Raw genomic sequence first — 25,985 nt, forward strand, 5'->3', positions numbered from 1 at the left:
TTTATTTTATTTGTTCTCGCATTTCTTTTAATATTTTTATAGAGAATTGAATTTTATATGTTAAGTTAAAATAAAAGTACATTAATTTCCAATGTTCCTTGTTAAGCATATTTTATATGTTGCATTTATATATACTTAATTTTTTTTAAATAAACAAGCGAAAAATGAAAAATATTGCATTTTAATTATATTTAATGACATATTTAAAAAAAAAAATATATATATGTAGGTGTATCATTATTTCATAAAAAGCTAACACCAAGCCAATGGTGTTTTTTTACCTGACCATACATATTTTTTTTTTATTAATAGCTATTTTTTTATTTTAATTTTTTTTTATATTTAAAATATTTATAAATATATTATTGTTCCAAATAATGTTTTAAAGTTTTCCTATTAAAAAATTAAACAATATTTTCTCAAATGGACATTCTTAGGAGGTAGTAATGATATTACCATAAAAAAGGAAAATAATTGAAACATCATATTATCATAAAGTTTAAATTAAAATAAAAGATATATAGGTGTATATAATAAAGCTCATAACATAAAAATTATAATTTATTATTTATCATATTATGGTACTTTATTACACTGTCAATATATTACCATTACCATGCTAAAATGCTGTACGTATTTTTTTCGTACTATTGGTGAAAAAACATTTTTGTCATATTTATTACCTTTTCGAAATATGTAGAAAGATATATATTATATTGGAAATGAAAATAAAATATATCTACTTAAAGAGACATATATATTTAACTATATATGAGTGTATATATTCGTTTTTCTACTAAAAAATAATAAATATACAAATGAATGTCTACCATTGATGTATTATTAAATTGGGAGTATTTTGTGAATTAAAAATGATATATATGGATATTTTTGTGAAAATTTATTATAACAAAATAGACATATCCTTGTGAGTATTATTGATTTAATATATTATTACAGTTTAAATAATATATGACTATACGAAAATAGTTGCTATGGTTTAACTGTGTATTTAAGTGTGGCAATATAATTAAAAAAATCAAATATTAATTATCCAATGAGATACAAAATAAATATAAATAAGAATGTTAACATTTATAAATTAATTCAAATACAACATTTTTTGAAATGGAAAAAAACACGTACATATTATAATAATTTGGTGTTCTTTTAATTGGGGAGTTTCATTTTTTTTTTTTTATTTTTTTTTTTTTTTCCATTTTTTTCATATACTTCGTAAAAAATATTTTTTAAAATTGTGATTAATGGTATATTCATAATTTTTTATTTTTTATTATTAACCCTTTTCATAAAAAATTTTAAATAAAATCACAATATTCGATAAAAATGTATATGTTTAATTTTCTCATTCGATATGTTTATTATACTATACCATGAGTTTTGCAAAAAGGAAAATATAATAATACAAAACAAAATAAAGAGATAATATCATATTTTGTTCAAAACTCCTAAATGAAATATATATATTATTATTTTAGGAGTTATTATAATTTTGAAAAACAAATAAATACTATTACTTTTTAGTGTTTAAAATGTACAAATTCAAACTATAGTTAACTAATTTTTTGCAGAGTTAAAGAAAGTTTACGTACAATTGGTTAAAAATATTTTCCGTAAAACAAAGAAAACTGTGAAAACAAGTTATCATTACAATCGTATATATACAAAAAATCAAAACAAATAAATACAACACGAGTTTTTTCAATCAAATTATTGAATAAAATATTTATCATTTAAATCAATTAGCATATACATGATCATTTTACTTATAAATATGCATACATAAATAATGGATTTATTGAAAGAGTATGACGAAAATGATGATCTGGAAATAGATGATTCGAATGATAAAAACTCAAACGAGAGTTCAAATAATAAGGACACTAAAACAACGGGTCCTATATGTGATGAAAACAATGAAAGTATAAAAAATGAGGGGAATGAAAATAGCCAAATAGTAAATATAAGTTCAATGGGTTTAATAAACTGTGCCCCTGATGTAAATACCTATGATATGGAAATAAAAAATTATAGAGAAAAATTTAAGAACATGGAAAAAAAAATTATGTTTGATGACCCAGTTTACCATACCATTATGAGCAAACCACAACAAGGGCCAAGTATAAATGGACACTACAATTTCTTAAAAAATGCAAATAAAAACCATTTTAATGGAAATATAGAAACAACATTTGTTAATAAAAATATGTTTGATTACCAATATAATCATTTTAATGTAACCGGCATTGCTCAAAACCCCGCATTAAAAAATTATTACCAACATAATTATCAAAATTATATAATAGCAACAAATCCAATTAGTTATTCTGAAAACATTGGGCAGTTGCATGTAAATCAAAGTAGAAAAAAAAGAGGAAAAAGTGAAACTAATGATTATTATTCCCTGGAAAAATATAAAGGTCCATGGGAATCTAGAGAAAATAATAATAGCAAAGAAAAAGAAACCGGAAACGAAGAAACATGCGACAATAAAAAACATAAAAATGATAAAAATGATGATGATGTAGATGAATCTAAAAAAAATAATTCAAAAAAAAATGTATTCTTAAAATTGGAACCATGTGGACTTGAAGAAGCAATTCAAAATAATACAATAAGCGAACAAAATACATTATATAATGATAAAATTGTTTCAACATTACATATAAATTATGAAGTTGATGATTATTATAAAAAATCATGGTTTGAATTACCGTCAGAATATAAAGAAAAAGATTTTATAATAGAAGAAAATTTCCCCCCAAAAAAAGAAATTCATACATATAAGGGGCATAAAATGGGAGTTCAAAAAATTCGTTTTTTCCCAAAATATGGGAATTATATTTTATCTGCTTCCTTAGATAGTACGTTAAAATTGTGGAGTTCATATAAATCAAAAAATTGCGTCAGAACATACAAAGGCCATTTCAAAGGAGTTAAGGATGTACTATTTGATAAAGACGGATCAAATTTTATAAGTTGCAGCTATGATAATAATGTTATTTACTGGGATACAGAATATGGAAAAATAAAAGGAATATATAGTCAGAAAAAAACACCATATTGTTTGTGCTTAAATGATGATGATCCAAATATATTTTTAGTAGGCGGTGCTAATAATAAAATTTGTCATATTGATTTTAGAACAGGTAATGTAGAATTAGAATATAATGAACATTTACAAGCTATAAATACAATTACTTTATGTGAAAATAATAAAAAACTTGTCAGTACATCAGATGATAAAAAAATATTTATTTGGGAATACGGGTTACCAGTTGTTGTTAAATATATTTCTGATGCTTCCATGTTTTCAATAACATCCGTTTCTGTTCATCCAAGTAACAAATTTTTTTTATGTCAATCGATGAATAATATGATAACTGTTTATGAAGCAACAGGAAAATTTAGATTCTTTTCTAAAAAAACATTTAAAGGACATAAAAATATTGGATATTCTATCAATGTATCATGTAGTAATGATGGGAAATATGTTATTAGTGGTGATAGTAATGGAGGTTTATTTATATGGAGCTGGAAAAAAATGTCTAACTTTAAAAATATAAAAGCACATAGTAATGTCTGTATAGACTGTGCATGGCATCCTTTCAAAACCTCAATGTTAGCTACAGCTAGCTGGGACTCAACAATTAAATTATGGGAATAACAATTGAAATACATTTTTATCCATTAATATTTCCACATATTCACTAATTTATTATTATTTCCTTTTTTTTAAAGTAATTAATTTTTTAAAATTACATATGTGCATTGCTTGTATATGATGCAACACATTTTTTTTCTTTTTTTTTGTTATTGAATATTTACCTTTTAATATATTGATTAAGCGTGAATATTAATATGCTTCTATTTTGTTATTTTTTTAAAAGAGTTATAAAACTAAGATTTGCACACATATATATATATGGCTACATATTTACATATATCAAGTATATTTCTTTTAGCTATAAATTTTAGCAATTATTTTGCATTTTTTTTAATTTTTTAATTATATTATAAAGTTTGCTAATAAAGCAGTATATTAAATGAATGTTAAAATAGTATCATCAAAAAATCAATATGATTTAAAAAATAAGTCAAAAAAGGTATTCCAATATGATAAAAGTATTTATGTATTTTTTAAAATTAAATCCATCGAATTATTATCAAAAAAAACGAATTATGCTATATAGGACAAAAATGTTACTCCGATCTTGAAATTAAAGTAGATAAATTAATTAAAAAAAAAGAGGCTCGTGATTTAGGAGAAATCTAAAAAAAGAAAGAAAAAACATATGTGTATATTATAGGGTATTTTACTATTTTACAAAAATATACACATTTTTATATAGCTATATAATCATCATTCACATATGCAAATAGACATATGTTTATCTTTTGTTTGAATATATGTATAATAATTACATTCATCTAAAAATGAGTCCAAATAATTCAGAACGTTTAAATTATCTGTGCGAATTTTAACAATAGTTGATTTGCCATATATTTGGAAAACCATTAGCAAATGATGCTTAGGAGGTAAAAATATTCCAACGAATTTATTAATAGCTCTATTATTAGTATTTTCTTTGGCACTTTTATTCACATTTCTCTGAATATTTTTGTTTATAATAATTTCATTATTATCATTAATTAAAAAATTTAAAAACTCTTTTTTCCTATTTTTTAGCAATGAATATATATTATTATGTATTTTCATCTTATTTTTAATTTTAATAACATTATTTAATTTTTTGTCTGGGTTAACTATTTCCTTTTCTTTTTCCATAGTCTTATTGCATATATGATTTAATCCAGGATAAAATGTGTTGTATAATAATATGGGCTTATACAGATTAAATTGCTTTTTTCCTCTATGTTTTCGTCGTTTTGTATTAACCTCACTATTTTTAAAATGGTGTTTATTGGTTTTATTTGATTTAAAATTTGTGTCAGACGAATTAATGGAATAGTTATCAATATAGAATTCGTCCAATATATCTCTTTTTATTTGTCTATTTGTTTTTTTCTTATTATAAGCATAGTAGGTATCATTAAGGGCATATGATTTTTCTACATGCATGTGATATTTAGGCTTATTGTAAATTTTAGTATTTTTTATATTAGGCTGGTCCATAATTAAAAAAGGATATAATTTTTTATTTACTACATCTAAAGCATGATCAGATGTAATATTAAAATATTTTGCAGTTTTATACATTTTTTCAAATTTCCCATTCCATATATTTTCAAAAATGTTTTTCCAATATATAGTAGGCGCTTTAAAGGGTAAAAAGAAATCAGTAAATTTTAAATCATATTCCCCTAAAAATTTTTTAAACGTTTTTTTTTTGTTTAAATAAATAATATATGCATAAAATGTGGTGTTAATTAACAATTTTACACCTATTTTAATTAATAATTTATATCTATTCATAATTTTTTTTTTCGATTTTTCCTTTTTCATATGATATACTTTTTTTAATCTTAACAAGCATTTTTTCAAATACCATTTTCTTTTGTATATTTCCTTTTTTACTAAATCTTTTTTTAAATTTACAAAATTCTTACTATATATTTTTGTTATTTTTTGTATAATTTCATTTATTTGTCTATTTTTTGTGAATTCTGTTTCTTGTAACAACTGATTGCCCTTTTTTATACATGTACCATTTTGACGATTTGGAAGTATATTTTGTTTTTTTCTTCTTCCATTATTTTTTATATTATTCAAAATAGAGCAATTCATTTCGTGTGCGATACTTTTACACAACATGTAGCTATATTTAGAGTAACCAAAAAAAACTTTTTTGTTTCTTTTTTGTAAGATAAAACTTATCCTTTTATTAGGTATTCTTAACATATTTACACCTTTATTACATCCTTTTATGTGGCATTTTTTTTTATTTTGTTTTCTGAATTTTCGATTATTATGTTTAGTAATATCATCGCCAAATTCTATGTATGGAATATAGACATTATGCATGCTAATAAAATGTGGCTTGTGAATAAAACAAATATTAAGGGAATATAACTTTTTGTCTTTGTATTTTATTTTATATTTTTTTTTTATATGTGTCAAGTCATGTCTTGAAATGGTTTTATTCTCTATTTTGGAATTATTTGTACTGATGCAATTTTTTATAAATTTTTTTTTATACTTAGGGGCATAAATTAAAGACAGGGGTAAATAAATATAATGATCATTTTTCATAATATAGTTTATGTATTGCTCCAAATTATATTCCTTATCTTTGTATATTCTATAGAAAGGTTCGGAATTAAAATCATTACAATTATAGTATTTTTCTAAGGAAATTATATCACTATTTATTTTATTGTTATTAATAATATTTGGTGCATTTTGTTGAGAATAAAAAATAGTAGACCCGTTATCACACAGGTTAAGTATGTTTTTTCTGTCATGTTTATAATGAATTAATTTTATATATCCTGATAGTATATATGTCTTTGCATATTTTTCAGGTATAATATTTTTTTTGTTTATATCATATTTTAGGGTTAAATTTGTCAAAGTATTTTTTTGAATTTTAAAATAATCACATTCCAAAAAAGCTATTTTATTTTCTATAACATTAATATAATATGTACTAACTCGATATAAATAGGGATTATTTTGTATGTTTTGAATTATTTCTAAAATTGATAACAAATATTTATAATTATAATTAATATTATGATATTGCAAAATAACCTTGATAATTTTAATTATAATAATATATACCTTAATAGGGAATTTGTATTTTTTCAAAACATCTGATAGCATATTAAGTATATGAATTGTATTTGAATGTTTAATTTTTACAAGATAATATAAAAATACAGAAAATTCGATTATCTTATATTTTTTATTAAATAAATGGGATAAACAATTTAATATAACATTTTCCATAAAGCTAAATAATTCAATGTCTTTTTTTTTATATAAATAATATAAGATAAAAAATAATAGATTTATTTCATCTGGATTAAATAATAAAATGTTAAGTACTAGGCTTTTTAACATATTCATTACAATTGTATTTCTTTTATAGTGTTTCACAATATAATAAGAAAATATTAAAAAGTATTTTTTTTTCATATTCACATTTTTTTCATTTTGTGATATATCAGAAATATTATTTTCATTAATTTTGGTGTAGCTTCCAAATATGTTGCTAAAATTTGTTCTTTTATTTTTTTTTGGTACTTTTCTTTTTATCCCTGTAAAATTAGACATATCCCCACTTTCAATATCATATGAATAATAAGAAAAACTCCCATTCCATCTTTCATCAAAATTGGTTTCAATTTTTGTATTTTCTTTACCATATTTATGTTTAGAATTATTTTTTACCTTCATATTCAATGTGTATTTTTCAAGCTTACTACAATTTTTTGTATCAAAATTGGATAAAGAAAATATGGGGAAATCAGTAATGCTATGGCTATAAGAATCGTCACTTTCTGTGTTCATGGAAATTAATCCTTCATTATCACATGAATTTGTTTGAGGGTTAATTATAGATAATAAATCATTGCAAAATTTAATATTTTCAGTTAGTAAGGTTAATTGTTGTGATGATGCTTTGATTGCTTCACTATTTTTATGGGTACATAAATGGATATATATATCCAACAAATTTAATGAAATATTTTTTTTTCGTATTAATTTTAAAAGGAAATTATATTTTGTAATAATTAAATCTTTACTATCATATAGTGTAGGAAAGTACGAATTAATATTTTGTTCACAAAAATTTAAAACATCCTTTTTGTTTAAAAAAGATATAAAAACATTTATTATAATTATTTTACTAATGTCTGTATAATAATTATTTTTAATTACTAATAATACCTTTTTACACATTTCATTAATTATTTCTGTGCTAATTTGGTCATATGAAATATATAAATAAGATAAACCTAGACAAAAGTAATAGCTATTATTTTCAAATAAAAAGTAATTGTATTTTTTTAGTATGTCACCAAAAGTATTGATATAAAAAGGAAGATAGATATTATAATGAAATATCAAATCAAAATTATGGTTAAAAATATTTTGAATTTTTTCCTTCACTAAGTCAATAAATATTGGAGATAAGGAATTAATAGAATTGGAAATAATAGTTTCTTCTTTCTTTTTGTCTTTCTGACAAATTTGAATATCTGCATTTTTATTTTGTATTTCATTGGATTGTATATGCACACAATTTCGAACACCATTTGGGTTGTTAGAGGAAGGATCCAAACAATTTTTATAATCAAAATCATAATTTAATAAATTAAAATTTGTATAAAATGGTAATGTAATTAAGCTACCATTAAAACTCATTTTTTCACTCGGTTTTTCTATTATATATTCACTTTTACGAAACTCTAAAAGTTCAAGTTTTACATTTTTTTTATCTATTAACTCGATAATTTTGTTTTTTATTTGGCATAACTCATTGTTATTACATATGTATACATCATTTTTCTCTTTTTTGTTACTTTCGTATTTATCTTTAACAAAATTATTATCATTATTATCGCTAATTGCTTCATTTATATTATTCATAGCTTTAAAGTTGTTTTCATTTTGTATAAACATATTATCTATAACTGAATATTGCACTAAAATATTAATATAATTAAATAATATTAAGAAATACAAATGTGTTAATACATTCACAATTTGGTCTTCGCTTTTTATATTATTATTATACATTATATTTTTCGTTTCAATAATTAATAAATATAAATCGATATTATTGTTTGTAAAATTTGATTCATTTGTTGTCTTTTCATGCTTATTTCTAATAAAAAATGTATCATAATAATTATCTTTTATGCTAAACTTGCCTATTTTTCCAATCGTTTTATTGTACACATCTCCAAGCAAGCATGATAATATTCCTATGGAGGGAAAGAGGCAAAAAACAAAAATTTATAAAGAAAGTATAAGTAAAATAAACAAATTAGCAAAATAAATCGTAACAATAATGGCAGAAACGAAAACATAAAATGAAGTGATAAGCAAACCTTGATAAAAGTTTTCGATCTCTATTAGGCACAAGATAGCGTAATATTTAAAAATTTGCATTTGAACAAAATGATGAAAAACAAATTTTTTGGTGTTTCCTTTTTTGTCCTTATCATAAATTTGTATATATCCATAATTATCGGAAGGAAAATTAAAGTTTATTTTATTGTCTTCCTTTGAGTATTTTTGAACAATTTTTTTTAAAGAGTCCGTTTTTATATTTTCTAAATTGTTAATAGAAGTTATATATTTGGCGTACATATTTTTTTTATCAAGTTTTAAATGTGAATTATTATTATACTGAGAAAGAATTTTGCTATTGTCTAAATATATATATAACGTATTATTAAAATTGTTTAATATATTTATAAGAAATGATATGAATTTATATACCCACAAATATAAACAAGAGTTTAATAAGTTAAAAAATAATATCATATTTGTATATAGTATTAATAAATGCGATTTTATAAATACATTTGTTGATAATGTTTGAAATTTTATATTATATATATGTATGTCATTACATGGGAAAATATTTATAGAAATATAAGATTGTTTGTTTATAAAATTATTATTTATCATTAGTTTGTATTTTTTTGTTTTGTATTTATATAATTTTTTAATTTTTTCTTCATTCATTATATTATATACAATGTATTTTTCGTCTATACAATTAGTTGTTTCATAATTTGTTTTATTACAACTATGTGTATTACTAGAAGATTTAATAGTATAACCACAATTGACACATTTTGTATATTTCATACTATTTTTACAAGTGCTTTTTTTATGTACCTCATCAAAATCATCATAACATTCTGATGAAGAACTATACTCCTTTTCATATAATGTAGATATAATTTGTTCATAATCTTTATCATTTTTATCTATTAAATTATAATTTGAAATATGATATTTTATCAAAGATTTATATAATTCAATATATTTACTTTTTTTTATGTATAAAGGCGTGTTTTCTTGATATTTCTTTTTACACAATTTGGTAATATTATGATAATATTTTCCAAAGGATAAATAATTTTCATATATTTTTTTAAAATAATTCTCATATTCTTTATTATCTTTAAATATATAATTTAAGTGAAATATACTTAAATAAGTATTTTTTTCTTCTATATAAATAAAAATATCGTCAATATAATTGTTTATATTGTTTATATTATAGCTGTCTGTAATATATGTATATTGTTTTCCAGTTATGTATTTTTTCTTTTTATATTCATTCTTTTTTTCATTTTTATGACTGCTAATATTATTAGACATGTTACTCTTGTTTGTTGCAATATTACTTCTTTCTCGGTTTATTAAATTTGTATCACCACTATTTCCAATGCTACTGTTTTTGGTAGTAATAGAAAAGTTATTCCATTCTAAGGTACTTATATCGATTATTTTGTTAAACTTATAATAAATAACTTCATTGTTCAATATCATGTCAATTATAAATAATAATTTTTGTATATTATTAAAAGAAAACATATAAAAATTATTTAAAATAAAATTTATATTATTAATAATAATAGAGTCTATTATTTTATTTTTGAAATTCTTCTTATCTAGTTCATCATTTACAATTATTAGTGATAAAATATTAAAAATAATTATTTCGATAATATCATCGTCTAGTTTGTATAATTGGGTTTCCTTTTGGTTACCCTTGACACCATCTTTTTTGCTACATCCCATTTTATTATTGTTCATCTTCTTTTTTTAGTGAGCTAATATTATTTTTTACACAACTCACTTATTTGTTTATTACTATCGCTATTTTCATTATTTTTTTCACATACTTTTTTTCTTTGTTTCTCAAAGGAATGTGTGTTATTCTACTTCCCATTTATTTTCATTTCTAACATTCTTATAATATATATGTATTCTTGAATGTAAAAATAAAAAACTGTAATTGATTTTTGAATAGGGTTATCTGTTTTTAATCCCTTTGGGTAATTGTGTTTTTTGTGGAATAACATACATACTTAGATTTATTACCCTACTTTTGAAGAATATATAAACAATTTGTTTATAATTTTTCTAATGCCATAGTATTTTTATTTTTTCTTAAATTTATATAATTATTTATATCCAAAAAATGTAAATAAGTATAAATGTATGTATGAATTTTAAAAAAAAAATAATATGGGATAAATTTATTTTAACTAACATTTCTTTTTTTTCCCGAAATATACAAATTGAGAGTGTTTAATTTCCCCTTTCCACACACCCCTCTCAAAAAAAAATAGTATATATAATTTTTAACTTGATAAATTATATATTTTTTTATAATAATTTTTTTAATCAATGTTTTAATATATTTATTTGTTTATGTATTTTGTATTTTTTGAAATACACAAAGTAATTTTTATATTTTTTTTTGTTTTGTTCAGTTTGCAATGTGTTAGCAATTTTTTGAACAAAGAAACTTTAATATTCCAAGAATGTTTATTTGTCATATAAAAAATATAACTATTATATAAGAATATATACAAATAATAATTTACATGTATGCGTAGGAATGTACATATTTATATCCTAAAATATGCTGCCAAGTAGCCAGCAAATCATCATTGGAAAATCATCCCCTGAAGTTAAAGGGGGGAAAAACGATGCTCATTTAAAATCTGATGATAATAAAAAACAATGCGAGTTAAAAAGTTTGAATGTAAATGATAATATTTTAAGTAGAATGGAAAAAGAAATCGAAGAAGAATTTACAAAAACTAATCAAATTGTTTCGCCTAACAAATATGATGATGATTATATAAAAGACCAAAACACTGCATTTAGCATAGACCAAATTAACCTTTCCAGGTAATATAAATTTATTAATATATCCATTTTTCTATATATATTCATATGTGTGTATATCTTTATTCGAGTGTACATAAAATTTCGAATATGCTTGGCAAATACTATCACATATTTGTCCAGTTCATTAATCTAATACAACTAATCAAAAATTAATTACACACTTTACATTTTGATTATTAATATAAAAATAGTTTGTTTTCAACTGTGTATTATTGTTTATATGTTACCCCATGTTATACATATACATATGCATATACACATACACATATTTAACATATTTCCCCCCTTTAGGAATAGCTTAGACATTCATGATATTTATTATATTTACAATGAAGAAACAGAAATATCCGATTTAATTATAAAAAGATACAAGGAAAATCATTACCTAACAATTTTTAATAACATGCTTATTATAATAAATCCAAATAAAAATGTAAAAGATTTTTATAAATTGTTATTTAAAAATAAAAATAAAAACAACTATATATTTAAATTATTTATGAATAATATTAAAGAAAAAAGTATCGAAGAAAAGTATGAAAATGACAATATAAATTTACAGGAAAGTTCAGAGTCTTCTGACAACAGTTATAGGAATGAACACAAAAATATATCATATTTAAATAAAAATGAATTAATAAATTATGAGATATTAAAAAAAATGAAAAAGAAAGGTCGTAAAAATATATCAACAATAAGAAAAAATTTATTTATCAATAGTAATAATGAGATTACGGACATGCATAGCGATAGTTTGGAAATTTTTGCTACACTATTCAATATTAGCCTAGAAATAAATAGAGGAAAATCTACAATTTCTAATAGTGATAGTATAAATAGTGATATTGATGAAAATTATATCGAGAGAAAAAAAAAGGGGGATAACCCCCATATGGGAAATACAGAAAATGATAATCGTCGTAGCAACAGTATTAGATCGAAAGAAATAAATTATGAACAATTTAAAAATATGCATAATAATAGGAAAATGGGGATTTCAGAATGTAAAAACAAATTTTTATTCATACATGGTGAAAAATATAGTAATCAATATGTAGTAAATAATTATATATTAAAACATATAATAAAAGACGAAAATAACAAAGACCTTTATTATTCTTATAAAAATATTATGTCTATTCTTAATTTATTTTTTGTTGACAAATGTTTTAATTTTATAATATATAAATGTGTAAATAATAAAATAATATATTTTAATATAGTTCCCTGCCTTTTAAGCGAGCAAAATAATAATGTTACAAATATATGTACAAAAATTAATGAATTTTTTAACCAGTTAATTGATTTTGAAAAAAAATCAAACAACCAAAAAAAGATAGCTAAACAAATGGAAAAAGAAGGAAACGTAAAAAATAATAACAATGATGAAATTACACATTCAACAAGTGACGAGGAAAGTAACGGAAACGAAACAAATACAAATAATAATAATAATATAAAAGAAGAAATAATTGATTTAAGAAAACTTATAAATATTCCCCATATATTTTTTTTTCTTATTAAATGTATATTAAATAATAATCATCATCGATTTTTTAAAGACTTAAAATTACATACAATAGATATAAAAAAAATATGCAGAAATTATATAGATATTCCATATACAAAATTAAACAGTTTTGATGCTGATAAACTATTTTCTTCCTTTTTAAAAATTGGATTTTCAGAAGAAGATATAATTAACATAAATAAAATAATTTTTGCAATATTATTTATAAATATATATATAAGTATAAGAAATTGTCTAATTTTAAATGAACGGGAAACATTAAATCAGTTACAAATACAACTAATCCAAGTTCAGGATTATATAAAATTGAGAAGATTACATATAAACAATAATGAAAATACGGAAGGAAAAAATATACAATTTAATTTAAATAAATTTTTTAATTTTAATTATAAAAATTATGTAAATAGTGAACAATCACCTCATTCAGAATATGACAATAATATCTCTAAAAACGAAAATTCAGAAAAAAAAATAACGTCAAATTATTTCATTGTTTTTGTAGGACATATTTTAGAAGAATATATATCTTATTTATTAAATATTGATTTATGCGATTTTCTAGATATTTTAAATGATACAATAAAATTAGAAAATTTTTGTTCTACAGTTTATTTTAGATTAAAAATTAAAATAATAAACCAAATCAATCAATATTTAAATAATAACCACTCAACTGAAAGAAAAATTAATCACATATGGTATATATACGCAAATAGTGGTGTTATGCATAATTCTATGGATCAAAATTATAATAAGAAAAATGCTAATAACAATAATAATGACGAGATTGAAAAATACCAAGATGTGTATGATGAAAATAAACAAAGCAGCTTATCTTCGCTTATAAACAATATATACAATGAAATTATTTATTCTTATTATATAAAAATAGCTTCTTTTAATCTTGATATATGCATTATTCAAACTATTAAGAATATAAGGAATAAAAACAAAAGTTATGAAGATGCTACAGTGGATAGTATCAACAAATGCAAAAGAATAAACGATAAATTAGAAAATCGGAATTTAAATAATTCGTATATTTATAAATGTAAAAAAAATGTGATATTATATTTATTGGAAAAATATACACATAAAATTTTAGCTATTACCGAAGGCGATATGTCAAAGGACAATTTGAATATAAACAATAATATTCTAACAAAACCGGAATATTTCAAATTAATTTTTAATTTTTACCTTTCTATTAAAAAAATTATGCAACATTATTTGGGGATAATGGATAAATTAAAAAGCAAAAAAAATATTTGCAATAAAATTAGCAAATCCATAAATGAACAATCTGATGAGCAAAAAGAAATAGACAACGAAAAATCGGGGGGAAATAACACAAGACAAAAATATTATAGTGAACATTATATAAGAAAAGTTGTAAACAAAATTATAAAAGATATAAATAAAATGGAAGAATTAAATAATAAAAAATATAATGAAAATATAATGAAAAATGCAAAAAAATGTAATTTCTCTATAGTTCATTATAATAATGATAATATTAAATACAAATGTAATAACATGCTCTTAGACAATTTTAAAGATTTATGTCCTCTAAATAATACTATTGATATTATTGAAAATACTAAAATGGATTTTTTAAAAAATTTATTTTTAGATAATTCTGTTTCATTAAAATTTTTTAAAAATAATTTAATGCATAGTGAAATATCTTTTTTTCTTTATATTATTAAAAATTGTTATGAAAGGTTTTATATATATCTTATAAATGAGAGAGAAAAAAACAAAACGGATAATTCTATTACCTTTTCCAAATATATTGACAAAAATAAAAATTTATATTCCCGATTTTCCATGCTCAATGAAAATGAATTTTCCTCATCTAATGATTCAATCATTAACAATGATGATATTCAAAACAGAAGTAATGAAAGCATTGATGGTAAAGATAGTGATTTGGAGGATGATTTAATTGTAAACAAATCATATAAAAAATATGTGAAAAAAGAAAAGACAGATCAAGTGGATAAAAAAATGGTATCTTATTTATCTTTTATTTCATACAAACAAATAAATGATTTTTCGGAACTTAAAAAAAAACTAAATAAAAAACATATCGAATCAATAGTAAAAAATTTGCATTTAAAAACTATTTTTAAATACCAAATGAAATATTTATATTATAATATTTCATATATGGATTTTATAAATAAATACTTACGTTTTTGTGTGCACATAAATACGGATGGAAGTCTTGCAAGGTTAATAAACAGCTATGAAAAAACATATGAGAAAACAAAAGAAAGTTACGAGAGATATCTACCAGATGGGCCATCATTAAATACTATCGGTACAAGAGTAAATGAGGGGTCCCCCAAAAAATGGAAAGAAACAAAAATAAAAAATATTTATAATAGTACAAGTAACACTCAAAATAGTGAAAAATATATACAAAACTATTACAAGTTAGAGAATATACCAAATAAAGATAAAAAAAATTTATGTAAAATAATTGTACATTGTCTAAATTTAGCAAAAGAAGATGTTTATTACTATAATAATTTTGTATTTATAAAAAAACGATATTATTTTATTTTAGAACATATAAGAAACGAATTTGTAAGAACAATATTATCAAGTACTAAACAAAATGAAGATTTGTACATAACATATAAAGACAAAAAATTGAAAAATTTTTATACAAATAAAGTTGTAAAAATTCAAAGTTACATTCGAAAGTTTCTTAACACTTCAAAGATGAATAAAATAGAAAAAAAAAAAAATTTATTAGTATCTTTTTTAATATTTTATAGTTATATTGTTAAAAATAGGAATAAAAGTGAAACGAGAGAAGACTTGGAATTATATAAACAAAAATTTATGAAAGAAGAAAAAGAACTAATTCGATATGCAGCTAGTGTGTATATACAATCATGGTATAGAAAAATAGTACAACAAAGAAAATTTAGAGCTTTAAAAACAGAATTATATAAAAAAAAAGCTATGGAATGTATATATAATACCATCAAAACATATATTGTCCAAATAAAAACTATAGAACATATAAACAATGTTATTATACCAAATAAATGTGCATTACTTATTCAGTCAAATTTTCGAAGGCATGTACATTTCACAGATTTTCGAAAAAAACTTCTTTTAAAAATTTGTTTTTTATCAATAAAACGAAAATATTTAACTTACTCAAATATTATTACTAAGGTAAATTATCATCATTTAGCTAAAAATATATATAATCGAAACAATATACAAAATCTTCTGAAAATTCCAGAAGCTGTAATAAAAATTCAAAGTAAATATAAAGCATATGTTGTTAGGAAACAATATAAAATGCTTCGAGATGCTATATATTTTACACAAGCATATATACACACATGCATAGAATCTATTAAATATAATAATATAAAAAATAGTGTGATTTTAATCCAAAGATGGTGGCGAAGTTTTTGTAAATTAAAAAAAGTGTTTTCAAATGTCCAATTAAATATATATAGTAATGAATATGATAAAAGAAAATATTATTTTTTAAATAAAGATAATTTTCCTTTTTATAATTATTATATTTTAAAAGAACAAAAAGCTATGAAATTATTAACATATAATATATTACTAAAACAATGGTATTTTTTTTACTTTAAAAAGTTTCAAAAAAAAAATCATATATTTAATATTGTCTTTAATCTTAAATTATATAAAAATATATCCTACCATTATACATTACCATGGGCATATAAAATTAATACTATACTTAAAATTATATATATGAAACAAATGTTTCAAAAATGTACTAATAATAGCCAAAATACAATTTTTAATATACCTGTTTTTGAATCAATACAAATATTTGTCGGAAGAACACACACAATTTTGTTAATAAAACAAACAACTTCAAATGAACCAATACCATGGAATGTTAATAAAAGAAATAGCAAAAATTATTATCATACATTTGTCTATAGTATTGGGTCCAATGAATTTGGACAATTAGGTTATTATAATTTATTTGAAAAAAACTTTATTTACAATATTAATAATACACAAAATGAATTTGGTTCGATGAATGATGACGAAGAAAATATGGACAAAGAAGAATTCCCTGAATTTGATGATACAAATAAATATGACTCAACTATGACCGATGATAACATTGGAAAAAATTTAGAAACAAATCAAACAGAAAAAAAAAATCTTGAAAATAATGATAACATTTCGAAGGATAATATAATTTTGAAAAATCGAATGGATAGTACAATTACCAATTCAAGTGATGACATTGACAAAAATTATAAAAAAGAGAAACGGCTTGATGATGAAAATAGTTCAAAAGAGTATATTCTATATGATACCAACAGAAATAAAAATACAAAAATAAATAGTTTGTGTAATAAATATAAACAAAATTTACAACATTTAATATTTGAATATAAAGATAAGTATATTATTGGTACCGAAAATTTTTATAAAAACCAGGAAGATAAATCAATAAATGATATTATAGATTATAAAATAGTAGAAAAAGAAAATGAAAAAACTGGAGAAATAGAAAAAGTAGTTCAATTTACCAAAGTTATATCTGAAACTAATAAAATAATTAATATTTGTTGTGGATCTGAACATACATTAGCTCTTTCAGAAAATCGAAATGTATATGCATGGGGTAATAACACATATGGTCAATGTGGGCATAAATATGAATTAAATGTAATTAGATATCCTAAAATTATAAAATATTTTAAAAAAAATAATATTCATATTAAAAATATAAGTTGTGCCTCTTATCACAGTGGATATATAACTGAAACTAGCGATTTATATATTAGTGGAAATTTTTTTTTTATTAACTTAAAATATTATAATCAAAATTTATATGAACCAACTTTTTTAATATCAGATTGTCATAATATTTTGTGTCGAGATAATTTTAATATAGCCCTAAGAACAAATAAAAATTCATTATATTTATGGGGTAATAATTATAAATGCACATTAGGAATTAATAAAGAAAAATTAAGTAACCTTGATGAAATTTCTTGTTATCCATTGTCAATAATATCAAAAACAATAGCTGTTCATAAAATTGTATGTTCAGAAAATTTTGTATGCTTAATAACGAAATATAAAACTGCAGAATATTCTCTTTATATGTGGGGAGAATTTACTCTTATAGAAAAAAAGACAGAAAATGATATGTCATCCATTAAAAATAATACTATGAGTATATTTAATAAATATAAAATAAAACCCATTCAGAGAAATACTGATGAACAAGATAAAAAAAAAGAAATAAAAAATAAAAAAATACTTATAGCCAACCCTTCACCAGTTTACAATGATATATGGGACTCATTAGATGCAGTTGACATATGCTGTGATTTGAATGAAGTATTGGTATGTTTAAACTCATCATTAATATCATTTTGTCTATATATACATATGCATATCCCTTTATGCAAACTGTTATTTGCTTATCTACACCAATTCTCACATACACACAAATATATGAAATGACACTATAAAAGGCAAATTAATTTAGCAAAACTTTTTTTTTCATATCAACAATTAAAATTCCAAAATATTTATCAATATACATTAAAAGAAAGCAAAAAAACTGAATATATATTTTTCTTAATTTTTAATTTTATAGGTCTTAATGAGCAACTTGGGATTGTATGGATTTTCATCTGTGGAAATATTCGGAAATGGAAATGAACAAATTCAAACGAAGGAACCCACATTTTCTTTTAGATTTCCAAATAAAAAAGTTGATGAAAAAAGCGAAAAAAGTTATAATTATGAAGAGCCCAAAATATATGAAAATATAAAATTGTTAAATCCATCACTATATATGTTCAAATATTTTAAACCATCATACTTTAATATTAAAAAAATTAATTGTAGTTATAATAAAAATAGCATATCAATTATAAATGCTACAATGGGTCAATATGACATTCAAGAAATAAAAAAAAAAATGGATTATATTACACCTTCTGGTAAATGTTTAAATTTTTATATATCCACATATTATGCGTGTGTGTGAATTTTTACATATTTCATCCCGACATATGTTAACATTCTTTTGTTATATTTTCCTCACATTGTCTTAGGTGATATTGCTCAATTTCCGAAAAAAATTCAAGAAAAAATGTTGGAAATGGAAAAAAGAGAGTCTAATAAATGGATAAAATCTACTGATGATCCATATATAAATGTATATATACCTAAATAGAGAAAAATACAACCATTGCATTATATAATAGTTTTATTCTATCACCAAAATTATGTGTTTCACTTTGATGTTATTAATATATCTGTTACTACTATATTATTTTTATTATTTTTTTTTTATAGCATTTTTTAGTTAATTCAAGCGATTCAGATAGCAATTTTTAGTACATTTCCAAACCCTATCCAACTGAGAAAACAAGGAATTATTATTACTATACTATTTTTTTAACGTGCATAATCCTTTTTTTTAATAATTAAAAAATATAATATTATTTTAATATTATGTTTTAAAATACTAGATCAAAATAAAAAAAATAAAATAAAAATAAAAAACAGTTTGTTTTATTTTTTATTGTTTTTTTTCCATCCCCTTTTTATGAATTTTTTTTTAATATCGACTTGACATTTTTTGCTTAATATATGTTTTCTAATTTATTAATACATGATGTAATTAGAAGAGGTACTAAAAATTTAACTTATATTTTTAACAATTTATGTGTAAATATTAAATGGGGATAATGTAAAATTGTTATTTTTTTTATTTTTTTGAAGTGACTAATTTTCCACATTTACGTCCTTCATTTAGGTGTAAGCTGTTATGCCCACAATTTTTTTTGTCCTTTAATTGTTTCATTTTGTTTCTTAATTTTTTTATATATTTTTCTTACTATTTCATTGTACTTTATTTTTAAAAAAAACCATGAGCGATGTAGACGATTTTTATGAATATGCCAAAAATAATTTTTTAAACCTCTTAAAAAAAAATAATTTAAATCCAAAAAATGCAGATGAAAAACAAAAGCAAAAAAGCGATATAGACATATTTAAGGAAGGAAAACACTCCAGTTTATCGCATCAAAATGAATTAAAGATAAAAAAAAAAAAGAAAAAGAAACATCACAGTAGTGATGACGATCACTCTCGTGAACATAAGAAATCAAAAGATAAGCATAAAGATAAAAAAAGAAAGAACAAACACAGTGATGATGAATATAATAAAAAGCATAAAAATAGTAAACATGATAAAAAAAAAAAAAAAAAAAAACATAAGCACAAGCATGAGGAAAGTGATGATGATTCAGATGAGTCGTCGTCTAAGAAAAAAAAAGAAAAGAAAAGGGAACAAACTAGTGAAAGTGATTCCCAAATCAGTAGCTCAAGTGCCTCTACAAATAAGAACAAATTTGAACACGATATCAAAAGTAGTAGTTCGAATGTTTCTATAAATAAGAACACATTTGAAAGTGATAATGATAGTGAAATGACTAAAGATATAAAGAATACTGATGATGGTAAAAGTGTGAAAAATGATTATAAAAATTCCATGGAAAATATTAAATTGACAAAAAAATTGGAAAAAAAAATATATGAACAGAAAGAGAAAATTTTATTAAAAAATGCATTAAATAAAAAATTAGTAGATTGTAAATATTGTATTGATTCTGATTTATTTCAAAAAATAAACAAATTAAATATAATTAGTATTAGTGATAAATCATATATATGTTATTATAATTATAAAAATATTTTTTTAAAAAATCAGCTTTTTATATCTCCTATAGATCATACAATAAGTATTACAAATACAAATTTTGAGACAATTCTAGACATGAGAAATCATATGAAATCATTAATTGCCATGTTAGAAGAATATAACCAAACATGTATATTTATCGAATTTAATAATTGTTTTAATACAAATGTAGAATTAATATCTATGAGAAAAACAAAACACACATATGTTAATTGCTATTCTATACCTATGAATTTATTAGAAAAAGCAAAAATATATTTTAAAAAAAATTTGCAAGATATAAGTTCATTATATAGAGAAAATAAACAATTAATTATTACAGATAATAAATATGCACCTTATGGTATTATACCGAAAAATATCCCATATATTTCAGTTAATTTTTCACTTGTTGAAACCTATATACAAGTTATTGAAAATAATTATGATTATATAAATATGTGTCGGTGTATATTTACTGATCTTTTTAAACAAGATAGATTATATAAATATTTTAGAAACTTTCAAACGTATGTCGATACTGTAGAAGAATTTAAATCACTTTACGCAAAATATGACTGGACAAATTACCGGTGATTTATTTCACTTTGAGGATATAATAAAGCTCAGAAGAAAATAGAAGAAAAAATGTAACAAAAATTAATTATATTTTTTCCTTTTATCACCCTTTTATATTTTTGGGGACAAGGAATATATTTTTTTTAAAAAGTTTGTTAATAAATGTGAAATATCCACGCATTTATGTTTTAATTATAGGAAGTAAATTAAACCAATTGAAAAAAAAAATTAATTATAACAAATTAGTATCGAAATGAATTTAAATAAATAAACAAAGCATATATTCCGATTGAAACAAAAACGGGAAAACAAATAAATGCGTAAAGGATTGTATCTAGAAAGAATATATATCTATATATACTCGTCTTCATAAATAACCTTATAATGATCAACTTGTTTATTTTCTTCTCTTTTTTTTATAGAATTTTCAATAAATTCTTCTTCAGCTTTTTTAATGTCTTCATGATTTCGGCATAATTTATATTTTTCTAAAACCTCCATATTTACATTTGTAAAATTAAGACTCCATTTGTATATACTTAAAATATCATTATATTGTTTATTGTAATTACATATATATAAGCAAAATGCTAAAGACTCTAAACATGATAATTTATATGGTTTTCCATAATTTATACTATTAACTGCAATAATATAAGGTAATTTTCTTTGGTTTGTATATTTTACTTTTTTTAATAAATCGATAGATTTCCAAGAACAATCAACAACAGCAAGACCATTCTTTTCTACTATTTGTTTATCATCTATAGAAAAATATTTATCACAAAATGGTGTTAATACTATTCCTTTAAATTTTTTATTTAGTTGTACTTTTTTAATCTTTTTAAAACGGTATAGTTTTTTACATGAGCATTTTTTATTTTGGCATTCATTATAATCAATCATAAATAATTTTATTTCGTCAACATTTTTATTTCCTGTCTCTTCACCTTCAGTTATTCTACCATTTTGTTCATCATCCTGCTCATCATCCTGTTCGCCATCTTGATGTTTACTATCATCACTACTGTGTCCGTTTGTTTCACTTTCCGTATTGTTATTCAAAATTTCATTATTTTTATCTACTTTTTGTTCATCAACCGTATTACTTATGATTTTATTTTCACAATTTTCCTCCTCAATGCTGCTGCTCTTATTAACTCCATTTATGGCATTACATTGTATATCATCTCTTTTTTCATTTTTAGCATAATTGTTTTTTTGTTTATTTGTATTTCTGTTTTTTTCGTCATCATTTAAGTTTATTCCTAATTTTGATTTGGCATTTTCGGTATCTTTATTTATTTTTGCATTTTGTTTTTGCCTTTCATTAATCAATTTTACCAAATTATGAACAGAATATTTTTTTCTTTCTAACTGATTGTTTTTCATTTGGCTATAACATTGTCATAAGAAAGGAACAGTATTATACTACTTTTCTGTTTTCAATGTACCCTTGTTATTTCTAGTCATTTATTATTCCTCAGTTTGTTTTAGTAATAATATAAAAATTATGCCTATTTTTTTAGCTATATCATCCAATAATTTGATTTATAAATATATTATTTTAACAAAAACATAAAAAAGAAAAATAATAAATTACAGATCAAATAAATTGTTGCAAATATGCAATAACATTGTTGATAATAAAATAAGCATTATGATGAAAATACCGAAAAAAAAAAATGGTATAAAATAAAAGCGCATATAGTTTTACACTAATGCTTAAATTTAATATAGGTAAAATAATATTTGTAGCAACACAAATTAAAATGCATATTATATGTATTTTAAAAAAAAAACTAATTTTCTTTAAATATATAAATATTTTAAGAAAAACATATAATTTAAAAATGTATGTGTAGTAGTGTAAATAATTATATTAACTTGGAAATCCACTAATACTTAACATGAGATTTTTTAATGGGAATGCGAAATCTTATCAAAAGTATGTTTCTTATTTTGTCAAATATACGAAAAAACATTACTTGAGAACAAACAGAGGGAAGAAAAAATGCTAACAATTCAATACAAAACAAATAATTAATTCACTATAAAATATGAAACGAGCTCCTTTTATTTTGGCAAATGACAATTGGAATATATTAAACAAACACCCTTTTCCCCTTTGTATTGAAAAATAAAATAACACCAGAAAAATGATGATTAAGCTTATTCTATTTATCATACTAATTCAAGCATACTATACTTTTCGCATTAATTATAAAATATTGAGAAACAACGATAACCCAAATTTTGTACAAAAGATTAAGTTTGCTAATTATTCTTTTAAACATAAAAATACATATTCAAGGACATATAAATTATCGTCTTTTATTTCAAATTATTTTACCAATGAAGGTGACAAATATGCTCTAAGTTAGTATCACCCCCCAAAAAAAAACAAAAAATCATTGAACTAATAAATAAATATATGCATGTGTCTCTCTGTTGCATTAATTACATATAGACTATACATGTGCATAATTTTTAGTATTCCCCGTAATAGTAGTGTATTATATGCATGCTTAGTTATTTACACATTTTAAATATGACCCATGTATATAATATTATGCAACGAGAGCCTTAAGTGGAAACACGAAAAGGGATATCTAAAAAATAGAGCATACATTTATTATTTTAAAAATAAATAGTTTTTTCATTTTGTATATTTTTCTTTTTTTATGTTGTTTCCATAGATAATGAGGAAAAAGGCTACCTAAAACTTATAGGTAGAAATGATAGTGATGATTACAAAGAATTGGTTAAATCACATGAGGAGTTTATAAAATGTTGTAATGATATTAAACAAAAACTAAAATATAAGGATATATTTTTTTTTATTACTCAAAAAATTATTAAAAAAAATTTATACGAGTTTAAAAGAAACAATAGCTTAAATATATTTTCTAGAGATAATTATACTAGTGAGTTATCTCTTGATTATATAAAAACATCAAATATAGAAGACCGAATTAAAGAGCAACTAATAAAAAAGTTTGAGTCTAGATTAGGAATTTTTGAATATCTTTCATTTGGGATTATTAAGAGGTATGAATATATGAATGTCCTATACCCATTTTACATGCTTATTTGTATGTTCATTTATTTGATTCTTTTTGTCTTCCTTTGTAATATATATAGGAAGAGCATCCTTGAAATGATCAATATAAGCACTTTAATGCTTCCAGTAACCTTTATGGGATTGTTACTGTCAAAAATGGGTTTATTTTCTGTTGCAGTAAATTCATTACTAACTGCACATTTCTTAACATTCAAAAAGGATCAAAAGAAGAAAATGAAAATGTCCACTTTTATTTTAACCATGTTACCAATATTGTTACACTCATCTTTGGGTGTAGTGTGCAATAATATCTTCCTCAAAAATTATAGGGTAATAATATTAAGCATTAAAAATTAAATATATTTTTATACATACCCTTGTCATTACATTATATATATATGCATATGTATTTTTCTTTTTTGATTACCTATATTAACAGCATATAATACCCACCTTTATACGGAATGAAAATATTTTGGCATTTTTTATAAACATCCAATTATATATAGCCTCCTTAATTTATTTTGTTAACAATGATAAAAATGACGACATGGAACATCATGAATATGAAATGGAAAATAATGATGAATTTATCAACCGTATGGGATTTTGATAAATGTCTACATATCAATATTATTTGGATTTTTATACTATTTTTTATTTCATTATATTTGATATGATATCCCATGCATTTTTTTTTGTAAAGAATTTGTATAATTTTGTTATTTATTTTTCTTTTGTTATTTTTATTTCACATTTTTTTAATCCCTTATTATATATATATGCATATATTAATTTAGTTAACCACCTATTTATCAAATTATTTTTAATATACACCTGTTTGCGGATGGATTATTGTATATCTATTTTGAACTTATATATAGTAAACTTCCGCATTTTGATACCCCATATTATATATAAAAAACTTATTAAAAATTATACTAAAATATTTATTGTATTCTAACTTTGTACTCTATAACAGTTTTCCAGATTAGGCCCCATATTTTATGCATATGCATATTCAACAAGTGTTTTTTTTGAAAATATTTCTATATTAGTTTTTATTATAATGTAATATGCATCTTATATTTATTTTGGTGGATGACTTTAATAAATATTCCAAAATAATAGAATATTTAATCACCCTACAAAATATATAACAGTTAAGCAAATAATGTGCAAGGTGGTACAT

General features: G+C 21.6%; 6 protein-coding genes across 6 annotated transcripts; 4 read left to right on the forward strand and 2 right to left on the reverse strand.

Annotated features, from left to right (window-relative positions):
* Positions 1 to 1,810: 1,810 nt before the first annotated feature.
* On the forward strand, positions 1,811 to 3,688 carry PVVCY_1403740 (pre-mRNA-processing factor 17, putative; the record flags this gene model as incomplete). Its single annotated transcript, XM_008624656.1, has 1 exon — positions 1,811 to 3,688. The coding sequence occupies one exon, from the start codon at positions 1,811 to 1,813 to the stop codon at positions 3,686 to 3,688; it is 1,878 nt and encodes a 625-aa protein (XP_008622878.1).
* A 696-nt stretch (positions 3,689 to 4,384) lies between these two features.
* On the reverse strand, positions 4,385 to 10,771 carry PVVCY_1403750 (conserved Plasmodium protein, unknown function; the record flags this gene model as incomplete). The annotated part of the gene is made up of 2 exons (XM_008624655.2): positions 4,385 to 8,919; positions 9,046 to 10,771. 2 exons carry the CDS (start codon positions 10,769 to 10,771, stop codon positions 4,385 to 4,387), a joined length of 6,261 nt encoding a protein of 2,086 aa, XP_008622877.2.
* Positions 10,772 to 11,606: 835 nt separating this feature from the next.
* Positions 11,607 to 19,802, forward strand: PVVCY_1403760 (conserved Plasmodium protein, unknown function; the record flags this gene model as incomplete). The annotated part of the gene is made up of 5 exons (XM_008624654.1): positions 11,607 to 11,878; positions 12,170 to 18,797; positions 19,054 to 19,402; positions 19,517 to 19,620; positions 19,761 to 19,802. The coding sequence occupies 5 exons, from the start codon at positions 11,607 to 11,609 to the stop codon at positions 19,800 to 19,802; spliced, it is 7,395 nt and encodes a 2,464-aa protein (XP_008622876.1).
* A 535-nt stretch (positions 19,803 to 20,337) lies between these two features.
* On the forward strand, positions 20,338 to 21,747 carry PVVCY_1403770 (debranching enzyme-associated ribonuclease, putative; the record flags this gene model as incomplete). The annotated part of the gene is made up of 1 exon (XM_037634883.1): positions 20,338 to 21,747. One exon carries the CDS (start codon positions 20,338 to 20,340, stop codon positions 21,745 to 21,747), a length of 1,410 nt encoding a protein of 469 aa, XP_037490924.1.
* Positions 21,748 to 22,080: 333 nt separating this feature from the next.
* On the reverse strand, positions 22,081 to 23,121 carry PVVCY_1403780 (ribosome biogenesis protein TSR3, putative; the record flags this gene model as incomplete). Its single annotated transcript, XM_008624652.1, has 1 exon — positions 22,081 to 23,121. The coding sequence occupies one exon, from the start codon at positions 23,119 to 23,121 to the stop codon at positions 22,081 to 22,083; it is 1,041 nt and encodes a 346-aa protein (XP_008622874.1).
* Positions 23,122 to 23,888: 767 nt separating this feature from the next.
* Positions 23,889 to 25,406, forward strand: PVVCY_1403790 (conserved Plasmodium protein, unknown function; the record flags this gene model as incomplete). The annotated part of the gene is made up of 4 exons (XM_008624651.2): positions 23,889 to 24,108; positions 24,429 to 24,780; positions 24,874 to 25,123; positions 25,233 to 25,406. 4 exons carry the CDS (start codon positions 23,889 to 23,891, stop codon positions 25,404 to 25,406), a joined length of 996 nt encoding a protein of 331 aa, XP_008622873.2.
* Positions 25,407 to 25,985: the final 579 nt, after the last annotated feature.

Source organism: Plasmodium vinckei (genome assembly GCF_900681995.1).
Source record: "Plasmodium vinckei vinckei genome assembly, chromosome: PVVCY_14".
Taxonomy (NCBI): Eukaryota; Apicomplexa; class Aconoidasida; order Haemosporida; family Plasmodiidae; genus Plasmodium; species Plasmodium vinckei.